The 15,595-nt window shown below is 32.1% G+C and overlaps 1 protein-coding gene across 1 annotated transcript; it reads right to left on the bottom strand.

The window, feature by feature from the left end:
- Nucleotides 1-5,006: 5,006 nt before the first annotated feature.
- Nucleotides 5,007-6,148, bottom strand: LOC148767702 (NAC transcription factor 47-like). The gene is made up of 2 exons (XM_088824758.1): nucleotides 5,974-6,148; nucleotides 5,007-5,179 (listed from the first exon to the last, which is right to left on the bottom strand). Exons 1-2 carry the CDS (start codon nucleotides 6,146-6,148, stop codon nucleotides 5,007-5,009), a joined length of 348 nt encoding a protein of 115 aa, XP_088680884.1.
- Between the last annotated feature and the right edge of the window lie 9,447 nt (nucleotides 6,149-15,595).

Raw genomic sequence — 15,595 nt, 5'->3', positions numbered from 1 at the left:
ATTCATTCGTTTTTATGTGAAAAGAAATTTGGAGTATCTTTATTTATTCTTTAAGATGTATAAGCATTTAATTGTGGAAAAAATAATCTGTTTCTTTTGGGTGCAGTAAATAATTGCGATGAAGAAGACATACGACATATATTATGAAGAGAGTACGTAGAACCGCAGTGAGTAGTTCTTTACTACATCCATATATTAATCAGGAATTGTCCTGGGAGGTGAAAGTTCTCCAATTTTATGTCACTTTTTTTTATAGATTTGTATTCCTTGATAAATTAATTATATCTGCAGATAGATACTATGCATAGAGTGGGTTAATCAAAGTTATTTGGAATTGCTAGGTATTTGACATGAATATTCTTAAGCAGCTGTGTTTTCATTCTTTCCCCAAAATAAAATTACCTTTTTGAAATATTTTCAAAAACTTTCCCCTAAAAGAATTCAAAATTTTCTCTCTCTAACAGACATGAGTTGACTGCTATAGTGAAAACTATTTTCACTAAATTACAAACTAAAATCACTTCATCCTTCAAATTTTTCTTTCAAAATACCCTTTTCCAACACCCTTTAGGCATGATTTGACTTGCTACAGTATAAATTGTCTCCTCTCAAAACACAAACAAACTTTATTTTATTTTCAAATTCTTCTCCCAAAACATCTTTCTCCAGAATAAAATGGAAATGGAAGCCCAAAAGCTTACCAAACACAGCCAATGAGTTTTATGTTCTTTATAACATATCTACATCAGTTATCCCTGGGGTGGTTTTATTTTCCATGATTATTTTATTATTGAGTTATGAATATTCTTTCTAATATTTATTTTCTAACATAAGTTTCCTCAATATGGACTCATACAGTCATTTATTTTTTGTGTTATTTATCTTACGCAGTTTTATTTTGTGTTAAGTGCATATGATTCATACACTACGTTTTGTTACTATGAAAGATTGTGTAGAAGTTTGGACTGTGCTCGATAGTAACCAGGATTACGTTATGATCGATGTCCGAATAACTATTTGTTTATATAAGATTTGATGTGTTTTTCTTACTCTCATACAATGGTCTCAAATTCTATATAGGTTTTACATTTTAATTGTTTTATGATTTTAATTGTCAGAAATGCAACTGAATCAGTTTGTTATTTCTACAATAATTGAAAGATTTCGGCAGTGAAAAAAGTATTAAAAAATCTCGCACACAGTAAGATTTGCCCAAACAATACGCAATAGCACTTTACTTTGCTAATTTATTGTTTAATTTGCTAACTTATTGCCTTTTTTTTCCTAATAGTTTAAACGTGTTAACGATTTGTTAGACGACCCATACAATTTTGCCACAAAGAACATTTCAAGCACTTAGTCTATGAATCTTGCCGTTCTCCTCAGGTGTCTCTACACCTTTCAAGTTTTCGTGTTTTCACTAATACTCGATTTTCAGTACTTTTTCATGTTTTTATTTCCGAATTTCTTTATTACCGCAGTTTACACATTCTTTATTTTTGAATTTTCAAATTTCTCTATTTCTTTATTTTTAATTTTTTTTAAACATTCTTTGTTATTCAATTGTGTAATTTTTATTTCTCTTACATCTTTGAAACTATTTTTTTTTAATTATTAATTTTTCTTAACTCTATTTGTTATTCCCCTTTTTTTGTCAATGACGTCATTGTAAAAAAAAAATTAAACTTTTTATGTTTCTACGAAATCGGTGATGATATTTTTATAACTTTGTTTTCCTCTTCAAATCATACATGACTTTTCGCTTAATATTTTCTTCAAATATACTCATTTTAATGTCACGTGTTGAAGTTATTATTGTTTTTACTCTTTGCAATATCACCCCGTGCATCGCACATGGATAAATACTAGTGGTTAGTAACAACTTAGATTCCACGGTATCTGGACCAAGAATCGGAGATTGTTTATAATATGTTAATAAGCGAATGCTTTATATACATTGGAAAAACGAGAGATTACAATTAAATCTCTACAAATTAATACAGTCGGGATTAACAAAATTCTATTTATTTAGGGAAATATTTTAATTATCGAATTAATGATTTAGTAGGTTTTTACCGAGTCGGTATTAGAAGAAACTGTTATTTTAACGAGGTTATTAATTTATCGAGTATTAATATATCGAGTCGAGACTGGAAGAAACTGTTATTTTAACAAGGTTATTAATTTATCGAGTATTAATATATCGAACTTCTACTGTATTTAAATTTCATAACAATTTTCTTTGAGTTGGTTGTTTTCGGTTTGCCACTAAACAAATTCATTTCAAAATAAGGTCATATTAAATTCAACAGAAAATGTTAATGTTGAAATAGAACATACAAGTCAAATACAAACAAAAATGTATTGATTGCAAGAAATGTAAGAAAACAAAATTGAAAAAAATAATCAAAAGAATTTAGAAAATTTATAAAAACGAAAAATACGTAGGCATGTTATAAGAAAATTTTTTTTTTGATAAAAACGTACAAAGTCATAGTAATACATGGATTTTTGTTCATCCTTCGCCGAGATAATATCTCGGGGTTTGTAGCGATAACTTGGTATATCTACTGTACGCCCATTCACTAAAATATGTCTATGGTTGATTAATTGACGGGTTGCGGGAATAGTCGAAGCCATACCCAACCGAAAAAGGTTGTTATCCAAACGCATTTCAAGTAATTGTAGTAAAACTTGACCTGTTGACCCCTTAGCTTCTCCGGCGATATGAACGTATTAAGTAATTGTCGTTTTGTAAGACCATAGAAGATAAATAAATGATATATAAAAAGAGGAATAATCAATAGCCCCGAGTTCTTAGTAAATAATTAAAATAGAGAATTTATGCGAAGTATGATACCTTTAAATATAACATACAACGGATTAATCGTAAAAAACATCGAATTTAATATCCACAAGTAAATACTTGCGAACTCCCTTCATAAATGTGAAATATACTTATATAAACAATATTATAAGGAAAAAAAAAGAAAAAAAAGTAAATGATCTTCCCTATTATGAATGTATCTTACACAGATCCTTCGTACAATCAAGTCTAGCCTTCAACACAAAGTAATTACAGGTTTTAAAACTTATGTACTCGAGATGAGTTAATACAACAGACTCTACAAGAGATATTGAATTAACTCTAGTACATCTTTCTTTTCTCTCAAAATGCTCTCATTTTCTCTTTTAAAATCCGTGAAGAAAACTTGCTTTGTGGACATGCATGTATTTATAGACTTCAGAACACATCAACTACCTGCATGTATATGTTAAGCGCATAAACAAGCACTAAGATAATAGGTTAGTGAGTTCGGTGGTGTTTGCAAATGCTTTTATAAATAGATTATGAACTTTTTTCTGCATATAATTTGTTTTTAGCTGTTTGCAAAATAAGCTTTTGCACTTGCTTCTCTTAAAATAAGTTGCTTTAAACTATAATTTAAAAAGCACCCATGTACCTGCGTTTTCTTAACCATACGAAAAGAATTGTTATTACTCAAATTATAGTGTCTAATCATATTATAGTTTTTCTTATGTTTTACAGGAGTAGTTAATCGTTTGAGCTAAAATTTCATTGAAACCTTACATATATATTTAGGAGTTGTTGGATTTGATTTTTATTTCTTCTGCTTGATTTGCATACATAGATTTGTTCATCATATGTTATGAAATGTTATTGTTGAATTCAATTGAAAAATGGCTTTGATAACTAGGGCGGTAAATAAAAGATTATTATAATCAATTTCATCATATTACATGTCATTGGCATGAATATAAGATATAAATATAATCTATGTACACCATATGTATGCGTTATCAGAGCTTGTGCTTAATATTTTATTTATAATCAATTCTCATAGATGTAAAAACTTTGTTATGCACACAAGCAGAGCCAGAATTTTAAGTTCTCGAGGGTTTAATGCATTAAATTTTTTATAAGGATGATAAAATGTTAATTATACACAATTTTTTAAAATCTCTACATAAAAAAATAGAATTTCGAGAATTGTTCGAGGCCATGGCCCCTTCTGTCAATATGCTGGCTCTGCCACTAGTTATGCTTATTAGGATCGTAATTTATTGTGATGGCCGATTATAATTAAGTTAGTGTTCCGGTTGTAAACGTAATATTAACACTTGCTAAATTGGAAATTTACGATCTTTGAGATGCTACACCTGTTGAAATATACCGGGTAATTATATTAATCATTGATATGGTGAAATAAATTCCCACTAACCTTACATACGAGTGTGTGTGTGATTGTGTGCAGATTAACGGTTAATAATCACCCGGTATATTTCACCGGATGTAGTATCAAACAAACCGGAATTTACTTCTTACAACATATAGGTGGAAGATGATGAAAATACAAATCAACTTTTTTTTTTCTATTTTTTTTTTCTGATAATAATCTCCCAACAAATTTTTATTTCTGACATTTTTTTCTTTACATGCAATAAATTAAACATGTATCTATATTTATGAAATTCTAATCTTGTGTAGTAAACTCAACAAACATGCTTTGTGAAAAGAAAAACATTTGACTTATGGTTAAAACATAATTTATTACAATTTGATCGGTAGTTTTACTCTTCCATAGTGTTAATATGTTTTACATTAATTATCCATAAATCTACATAATTAAATTGAGATTTTTAGGCAAGGAAAATAGAAATACAACATTGACAAAATTAATTATAGATAAAAAAAAAAGTTGAAATAAAAATATAATATTACATATCTCCTTGTTCATGTAATTAATTCATTCTAAATCTCTAATTGATATTATATTCAATGTATATACTTAGTCCATTTGACACAACTCTAAACATGGCTTTATACTTTGGTCAATTCTTTAACCCTATTCTTAACTATAAATATTGGCTTCAATTATTTGAGAAAATGTGCCAATTTTAGCTTCAATATATCAATATGAAGAAGTTTTATGGGATAGTTGTGTTACTCGTATTGGCGGTTTTCCTTCGTAGAAGACTAGCGATTAATTCTTGTAACCAGCAATTTTGCCGTCGGAAGAACAAATAGATTTATCGGAACCGGTTGCTTTCCAATAACCGATGCTTGTAGATCGACTAGGGCGGGACCCGTTTTTGTACTTTCGGTCCCTCGGTGTAAAATAATACCACTCATTTTCTCCAAGTTTAGGATAGATAGCTATCCAAAAATAAAAAAAAATAAAAAGAAGGGAAAAAAATAGATATAATTAAATTTGCATGTGTTAAGTTAAATCTTCAAGAATATTTCAGATGTGTTCTTCACACATATAAAGTATCTATACAAGATATTATGTGAATGAATGAACTCAATACCCACATAATCTAAAATCTCAACCAAATAATACAAAATAATAATAATAATAAAATAATAATAACTCAACACATGTTAAATCTTCAATGATAGACTGTATTTTCAAATCTCAATTTTAAAAAAAAATTCAAATTTGTTGAATCTAAAATCTAAAATCTCAACCAAAAAAAAAATGAAAAATAAATATGAATTTTAACACGTGTTAAATCTTCATCTTCAATGATAAATTCGACTCTATTTTTACACACGTGTGAAACCATAGTAACTCATCATGTAGAATCCACGTAAAGAAAAACAACCAAGACTCTAAATTTTCAATTTAAAAAAAAAAAAAAAAAAAAACAGTAGAACATTTTAGCAAGTATTAAATATATCAAGAATATATCGATTTTGCATTTCGTTACACTGACAGATACTACGAAAAACAGTTGAAAAACCCTAAAAAAAAACACATCTAAATTTTCAACTTCAAAAAAGTAAAAGAAAAAAAGGAAAACAGTAAGTACATTTCAGCACGTGTTAAATATATCAAGAATATATCGATTTCTGCGTTTCGTCACACAGACGGATACTACAAAAAACAGTTGAAAAACCCTAAAAAAAATCCTAAAAAAAAAACACTAAAAAAGAGAGAAACAAACCTCCCAGTGTCTGAGGATTGGCCTGGTAAAGATTGACGTCGCTTATTTTCGGTACGGGTTTATGCTCGTCTCGGATCCGCTTCCTCAGATAATCGACAATCAGCTCTATGTCTTTCGGCGCGAACCGGTATCCAGGCGGGTAGGGTTTCGTTGCGTAATTACCATGTGGCCGCATCGGAATCACTACTTGAGTACTGTTAGTTTCAGCTGGGGATAATTCCGCCGCCGGAATATTCTCAATTGTTGTTGTAAACGTACTCATAAAATCCACAATGTTTGTAAAAACCACAATTAACTTCATTCCATGTTTGTGAACTCTGTAAACATTGATTCATACATTCAAAACAATAAAGGAACGATAAAAGATAGCATAACCACGAAACCAAACCAACAATCGAATCCAAAAACTTCAAACATGAAAATTACTGTAAAATAAAATCAAACTAAACCCTAACAACAAGCTTATTCTCTCCAGTTTCCTAAACATTGGAGTTTGTTGTGATTCGGAATTCTATTTGGATGAGGCTTCTACGGTTAAATTGAAATATCGTTTACTTTTATAAATAAATAATTAAATAAATACTTGAAATGTTTAAAAACTAAATAAAATGTGTAGAATTAAATACCTCTTTATATATAAAAGAAAGGTTTTGCCCCCGAAACCCTAATCCTATTTTTGTGAAATATTTGCAACCCTAGGGTTATTTTTGTCCGTTTATTTGCAAGTCAATATATTTTGTTTTGTTTTTCTCCCGTCAGTTTTCTATATATTCCCAGTTGATTTTTCCATAAATATTTGTGAAATTCTTCCCACAACTCCGTGCTTCATCGATCATCTGTCTCTGCTCTAATATAATGGCCATAGAGATTTCCCTTCCGCTTGTTGATAATTTTTTTTTTTGCATAATAACCCACCCCATATGTGGAAATCGTGTTATATGATTGGTTTGTCCATAAGCACTATTGTTTCATATGGTTTTGCACATTTTGATCTTATCCAGCCTTAAGCACGATGATTTTTTTTAGCTACCAGGTTTCTTGGCTGATGTTTTGTATATATATATATATATATATATATATATATATATATATATATATATATATATATATATATATATATATATATATATACACACACATATATACTACTTACATATAATGATATATGTAAGTAGTTGTCAAGTAATTATATTTGCCTTTTCATGTGTTATGCTTCAGTACTTAACCAAATGATTATAATTCATTCGTTTTTATGTGAAAAGAAATTTGGAGTATCTTTATTTATTCTTTAAGATGTATAAGCATTTAATTGTGGAGTTATTAATCTGTTTCTTTTGGGTGCATTAAATAATTGCGATGAAGAAGACATACGACATATATTATGAAGAGAGTACGTAGAACCGCAGTGAGTAGTTCTTTACTACATCCATATATTAATCAGGAATTGTCCTGGGAGGTGAAAGTTCTCCAATTTTATGTCACTTTTTTTTTTTTTATAGATTTGTATTCCTTGATAAATTAATTATATCTTCAGATAGATACTATGCATAGAGTGGGTTCATCAAAGTTATTTGGAATTGCTAGGTATTTGACAGGAATATTCTTAAGCAGTTGTGTTTTCATTCTTCCCCTAAAATAAAATTACCTTTCTGAAATATTTTCAAAAACTTTCCCCACAAATAATTCAAAATTTTCTCTCTCTAACAGATATGATTTGACTGCTACAGTGAAAACTGTCTTCACTAAATTACAAACTAAAATCACTTTATCCTTCAAATTTTTCTTTCAAAATACCCTTTTCCAACACCCTTTAGACATGATTTGACTTGCTACAGTATAAATTGTCTCCTGTGAAAACATAAACAAACTTTCTTTTATTTTCAAATTCTTCTACCAAAACATCTTTCTCCAGAATAAAATGGAAATGGAAGCCCAAAAGCTTACCAAACACAGCCAAAGAGTTTTATGTTCTGTATAACATATCTACATCACTTATCCCTGGGGTGGTTTTATTTTCCATGATTATTTTATTATGAGTTATGAATATTCTTTATAATATTTATTTTCTAACATAAGTTTCCTCAATATGGTCTCATACAGTCATTTATTTTTTGTGTTATTTATCTTACGCAGTTTTATTTTGTGTTAAGTGCATATGATTCATACACTACGTTTTGTTACTATGAAAGATTGTGTAGAAGTTTAGAATGTGCTCGATAGAAACCAGGATTACGTTATGATCGATGTCCGAATAACTATTTGTTTATATAAGATTTGATGTGTTTTTCTTACTCTCATACAATGGTCTCAAATTCTATACGTTTTACATTTTAATTGTTTTATGATTTTAATTGTCAGACATGCAACTGAATCAGTTTGTTATTTCTACAATAATTGAAAGATTTCGGCAGTGAAAAAAGTATTAAAAAATCTCGCACACAGTAAGATTTGCCCAAACAATACTCAATAGCACTTTACTTTGCTAATTTATTGTTTAATTTGCTAACTTATTGCCTTTTTTTTCCCTAATAGTTTAAACGTGTTAACGATTTGTTAGACGACCCATACAATTTTGCCACAAAGAACATTTCAAGCACTTAGTCTATGAATCTTGCCGTTCTCCTCAGGTGTCTCTACACCTTTCAAGTTTTCGTGTTTTCACTAATACTCGATTTTCAGTACTTTTTCATGTTTTCATTTCCGAATTTCTTTATTGCCGCAGTTTACACATTCTTTATTTTTTAATTTTCAAATTTCTCTATTTCTTTATTTTTAATTTTTTTTTAAACATTTTTTGATATTCAATTGTGTAATTTTTATTTCTCTTACATCTTTGTAACTAATTTTTTTTTAATTATTAAATTTTCATAACTCTATTTGTTATTCCTCTTTTTTTGTCAATGACGTCATTGTTAAAAAAAATTAAACTTTTTATGTTTCTACGAAATCGGTGATGATATTTTTGTAACTTTGTTTTCCTCTTCAAATCATACATGACTTTTCGCTTAATATTTTCTTCAAATATACTCATTTTAATGTCACGTGTTGAAGTTATTATTGTTTTTACTCTTTGCAATATCACCCCGTGCATCGCACGGGGATAAATACTAGTGGTTAGTAACAACTTAGATTCCACGGTATCTAGACCAAGAATCGGAGATTGTTTATAATATGTTAATAAGCGAATGCTTTATATACATTGGAAAAACGAGAGATTACAATTAAATCTCTACAAATTAATACAGTCGGGATTAACAGAATTCTATTTATTTAGTGAAATATTTAATTATCGAATTAATGATTTTGTAGGTTTTTACCGAGTCGGTATCAGAAGAAACTGTTATTTTAATGAGGTTATTAATTTATCGAGTATTAATATATCGAGTCGAGATTGGAAGAAACTGTTATTTTAACAAGATTATTAATTTATCGAGTATTAATATATCGAACTTCTACTGTATTTAAATTTCATAACAATGTTCTTTGAGTTGGTTGTTTTCGGTTTGCCACGAAACAAATTCATTTCAAAATAAGGTCATATTAAATTCAACAGAAAGTGTTAATGGTGAAATAGAACACACAAGTCAAATACAAACAAAAATGTATTGATTTCAAGAAATCTAAGAAAACAAAATTGAAAACAATAATTAAAAGAATTTAGAAAATTTATAAAAATGAAAAATACGTAGGCATCTTATAAGAAATAATTTTTTAAACTTACACAATTTAGAAAAAAAAAATTGATAAAAACGTACAAAGTCATAGTAATACATGGATTTTTGTTCATCCTTCGCCGAGATAATATCTCGGGGTTTGTAGCGATAACTTGGTATATCTACTGTACGCCCATTCACTAAAATATGTCTATGGTTGATTAATTGACGGGTGGCGGGAATAGTCGAAGCCATACCCAACCGAAAAAGGCTGTTATCCAAACGCATTTCAAGTAATTGTAGTAAAACTTGACCTGTTGACCCCTTAGCTTCTCCGGCGATATGAACGTATTAAGTAATTGTCGTTTTGTAAGACCATAGAAGATAAATAAATGATATATAAAAAGGGAATAATCAATAGCCCCGAGTTCTTAGTAAATAATTAAAATAGAGAATTTTTCCGAAGTATGATACCACTAAATATAACATACAACAGATTAAATGTAAAAACATCGAATTTAATATCCACAAGTAAATACTTGCGAACTCCCTTCATAAATGTGAAATATAATTATATAAACAATATTATAAGGAAAAAAAAGAAAAAAAAGTAAATGATCTTCCCTATTATGAATGTATCTTACACAGATCCTTCGTACAATCAAGTCTAGCCTTCAACACAAACTAATTACAGGTTTTAAAACTTATGTACTCGAAATGAGTTAATACAAAAGACTCTACAAGAGATATTGAAATAACTCTAGTATATCTTTCTTTTCTCTCATCATGCTCTCATTTTCTCTTTTAAAATCCGTGAAAAAAACTTGCTTTGTGGACATGCATGTATTTATAGACTTCAGAACACATCAACTAACTGCATGTATATGTTAAGTGCATAAACAAGCACTAAGATAATAGGTTAGTGAGTTCGGTGGTGTTTTGCAAATGCTTTTATAAATAGATTATGAACTTTTTTCTGCATATAATCTGTTTTTAGGTGTTTGCAAAATAAGCTTTTGCTTTTGCTTCTCTTAAAATAAGTTGCTTTAAACTATAATTTAAAAAGCACCCATGTACCTGCGTTTTCTTAACCATATGAAAATAATTGTTATTACTCAAATTATAGTGTCTAATCATATTATAGTTTTTCTTATGTTTTACAGGAGTAGTTAATCGTTTGAGCTAAAATTTCATTGAAACCTTACATATATATTTAGGAGTTGTTGGATTTGATTTTTATTTCTTCTGCTTGGTTTGCACACATAGATTTGTTCATCCTATGTTATGAAATGTTATTGTTGAATTCAATTGAAAAATGGCTTTGATAACTAGGGCGGTAAATAAAAGATTATTATAATCAATTTCATCATATTACATGTTATTGGCTTGAATATAAGATATAAATATAATCTATGTACACCATATGTATGCGTTATCAGAGCTTGTGCTTAATATTTTATTTATAATCAATTCTCATAGATGTAAAAACTTTGTTATGCACACAAGCAGAGCCAGAATTTTAAGTTCTCGAGGGTTTAATGCATTAATTTTTTTATAAGGATGATAAAATGTTAATTATACACAATTTTTTTAAATCTCTACTGTTGGGTGCTAAATACCAACACGCAAGTGTACGTATCGCAAACAAGTACCAACTCGTGAGAGTCGGATGTCGATCCCACAGGGAATACGCAATTTACCTAATCCTAAGTACCAAATCTTAACAATTATGATTTTTATCCAGCCTACGCAGGGTTGTCAAATTAATTAACTAAATAAATTAAACTAATTAAGAAAGCAATTAAACACGAGAAAATATCAATATAAAACGGATCTAGGATTTTATCTTCCCCCTATGCGATAATTCTTCACCCAATTAATCTCCTATCATGCAAGTTACGATTCCCGATTATTAACCCAAGACACGAAATTACTCATAACCAGCTGTCGCTGTATTATAAGCCTATTATTCATAAAAGATTCACTATATGTCTATGCAAACCTAGTATAAATAAAGCATTAAATAACAAGTCTCGTATACGGCTACCTAAGGTATTATCTGTATGTCTACGATAATACATGCAATTAACACACTCATCCGGTGAAAACTACTCGAAGGCTCTTCTATCCCTGTTCTAATTATTAAGACGATCTGTCAATCAATTTTAACAATAACTAATAGCAACATAAATTAGCTACGTTCATGCGCTAAATAAGATCAAGATAGAAGAAATAATCGAAGAATTAAACTTGCATAAAAGTAGAAAAATAGGTTCGAATTACCACATAGGGTTCCAATAAAATCCTAGAATAAAAACTTAGCTACTCGTGTTCGCTACGGAAAACATAATAAAAATACGAAAGTTCATGAAAATCGAAAAATAAAAATAAAGGGAGAACTATGAAGAAGATTCGTCAAGTCTTCGTCTTCGTTGCTCCGTTCCTAAATTGCGTGTAGAAAGATGAAAGATAAAAACTAAAGATCAAAGATAAATCTAATTGTGTGCTTTTGGCCTTTAAATAGGGTGCAAAAATATAATAGGGCGGGTTTCCTTGTGTAATTAAACTTCCTTCACTGCGCCACCTCGACCACCCGGACGGCCGTGCGAGAATAAGCTTTAAAATCCGGACGGCCGTCCGGTCTTCAATTCTTCAGAGTTTCGATATTTTCACTTTTGGCCCACTTTTTCTCCGAATTTGCAGTTTTCACCCCATAAGTTGCCAATTCTTCAATTTGCACCTAAAATACAAATAATAACCATTTTAAGCACCAATTATCGTCAAAACACACCAAAAGCTCCAATTAAAAGGTACAATTAAGTGTAAAAATATACACTTAACACACCCCCAAACTTGAACTTTTGCTTGTCCTCAAGTAAAATCAATTAATGAGCACAAAAACGACTATACATCTCATTACATAGATCGATTGGTCAACTTCGCGTTTTCAGAACTTGCAATTATGATGATAATTCCTAAGTATTCGCAAGCTTAACATTCAACGGCACTTAGTCACTCACTATTACAAAAAACCACAAATCATACAATTGCTTCAAGTATCCAATATTTGCAAGTTAAAGATAGAAAGAATTTATACTTACATGCATATATTTGACTCCAAATACTCACCAAATTATTCTACTCAACTAATATTGAATATTAAGCTATTGGGATCATTGGGACTTTGTGGCTTTCAATTGTTAGGCTCTTTGGTCCGAGGTAGGTAATATGGGTATGTGTGGCTAATTTTCTTGAATTGAGGTGATTACGCCAAAATTTGAAAGATAGGCGTTTGAAACACTGAATTCACCTCTAAGGACTTAAATAAACTCGATTCTCAACATTTCAAACATCTACACTTTTGCCTTTTTTTTCTTCTTTTTATCGAAGGATTTAGATATATATATAAAGATGCACATATATATCTATATGTTTTTTTTTTTTTTTTTTTTTTTTTATCGAAGAAGAAGAAAGATCTTATAAGAATTTTCGATCGACCTCCAAGGGATAATTATTCAAAAATCTCCACTTTTCTACCTTCTACATATTGGCTAAAAGAAAGAACACCTTTTCTCCGAGGCTCAAATCAAGGTTCTAAGGATAAATTCGACAAAAAGGGTAGGCTTGAAAGGCTCAAACGGTTCAAAGAAGGCCCAAATCATATCCTAAATCACTTACTACCCAACACTTCGTATCATAAATGTCCTAAGGTGAGATTTAAAACCGAACAAAACATGATTTAGCACAAATAAACTCCAAATTTAAAATGCAAAATCTTCAACCAAAGCAATGCATAAGGTGTGATTCCTAGCAATAATTCACTTCTACGTTCCGTTGAATCGAAAGCTAAACAAATATCTATTCCTTATCAACATAAAACAAGTAATCTCATCATCAAACATTGACCATCTCCCATCATCATAATTCATCGATGCATCGAACAATATTTTTTTTTTTTTTTCCGAAGCAAATAATAAAACGGAAATAATAAAACGACAACTAAAACAAAAACTAAAGCATGCGAACTAAAAAAAAATAAAACACAAAAAGTAGGCGCACATAAAAGAAAACAGTTAACCACCCCCAAACTTAAAATTCACATTGCCCTCAATGTGATTCGCCCGAAGTTTAAGGATAGAAAACACCTGTTTTTAAGCGTCGGGACCATCGTCGGGTTGCTCACCAACTCCACCTTGCGCATGAGCATCACCATCCTCCTCGTCATCCGAAAGCTCGGGTACCGGCTCATGAATCGGTGCGGGCAACGGAGCCGGTTTGGCGCACTCGGGATTGCCGCATGCCAAATGGCGCACAATGGCTTGGAGCATCTTTCCTGACCACCGTTGGAGGGATTCGATCGTGCTCACCTTGTGCTCCACCGTGGCAAGCCGATTTCTCATGATCACCAACTCTCGCTCCATTCTTCTTTGAAAAAGGCGGTCCGAACTTGTGCTTGGACCCTCGGGTGGAGCTATTGGTTGGTTATCGACGGGTTGCTCGCCATCTTGGATGGGTGCTTTGTATTTTCGGGCCGCAAGGTTACTCATCGGCTTCCGAATCGGTGTGAGAATGTCCGTCGTTTTGATTGGGACCTTCGCCTTTTTGCATAAGCCGGTAACTAGGCAAGGGAAATAAAACCCCTTGGAGTTGTTGACCATGGAGGTCCAAAATCGGTTGGATATGATTTCGCCTATGTTGATCGGTGTGCCCTTGAGAATGTAGTAGGCAAGAGCGCACCGTTCGGGATCCACGTGAGTCCACGAGCGGGTGGGAATGAGGTTGGCACAAATGAACGTAAGGCACGCCTTGCCTATTTGGTGGATGCATTTCCACTCCAACTCGTATGCCTCTTCGGTTGAGAGGTCGGACCAAATTGGGGGTCCATTGCACAACACCTCGGCGATTTGATCTCTTGTAACCGCGAGTTGCATTTGCTCCCAATTGAATGGTGCTGGCGGAGGTGATAGAAGGAGTTGATTGCTTGGGCACACCAATCGACCCGCTTGCCTCGAACCGTGCTCGATTTCCGATCCGTTGTTAGGAGGATACGGGTGTTGGCGTAGAACTCGCGGACTAACGATAAGTTGATCGACCCTTCCATTTCCAATAATGCTTGCCACCCTCGTCGTAGGAATTCTTGGTGCAACGGTGCAAATTGTGGAAGGGTGATCTCATAGGCACGCTCCGTCACAAGTTTCTTCACTTTTTGCTTCTCAAAACGAGCACTGGCCCCTTCGACACAAAAAGCATCGTCGTCGGGTGTTGGAATTTGATCGGTTTTCTTGCCCTTCCCCTTGCTCTTTGAAGTGCTTTCGCCTTGTGAGGTGCCCTCCCCGTCACGTCCTCGTTTCCCCATGATTTGAGAATGCGTGTGGAAGGGATTAGATGTGAATTGATGTGCAAAATTCCCCCCAAACTTGACTTGGGCAATTCGTCGAACACCTTGTGGGCGTTCGTGGTGGAGTGGGTTTGTGGAGAAATTTGCAACTTTCTTGAATCCTCCCTGCGCAAATCAACAACAAACCACCAAGATTAAGTATTATGTGTGTGTAGTTGGTGAATTTCTGGTGAAATTTGTCAAAGAAAATCGAAAATTTTGAAAAGAGAGAGCTAGGGTTCGAAGTATGAGAGAGAGGGGTTTTGGATTCGTGAAGATTGGGGTGTGAAAAATTCTATTTAAAGCTGCCCCTTTTTTTTTCGGACGGCCGTGCGGGATTTAAGCCTGAAATCCGCACGGCCGCGCCAATTACCGGTTTTGGGCAGTAGCCCTTTGGACTCTCGGACGGCCGTGCGAGATTTAAGCCTTAAATCCGCACGGCCGCGCCAAATTGCGATTTTGGGCAGTAGCTTCCCCGAAATCTCACACGGCCGTGTGAGATTCCTGCCTTTTTCTTGCACGGCCGTGTGCATAATTGCAATTAGGCCCCTAAAAAATAAAAACTTCTTATTAGTGCCCCTGAAACTTTTTT

The sequence above is a fragment of the Erythranthe guttata genome, chromosome 10, assembly GCF_056151865.1.
Source record: "Erythranthe guttata isolate IM_541 chromosome 10, IM_541, whole genome shotgun sequence".
Lineage (NCBI taxonomy): Eukaryota > Viridiplantae > Streptophyta > Magnoliopsida > Lamiales > Phrymaceae > Erythranthe > Erythranthe guttata.
The sequence above is the reverse complement of the archived record's forward strand: the minus strand, read 5'-3'. Positions and strand labels throughout refer to the sequence as shown.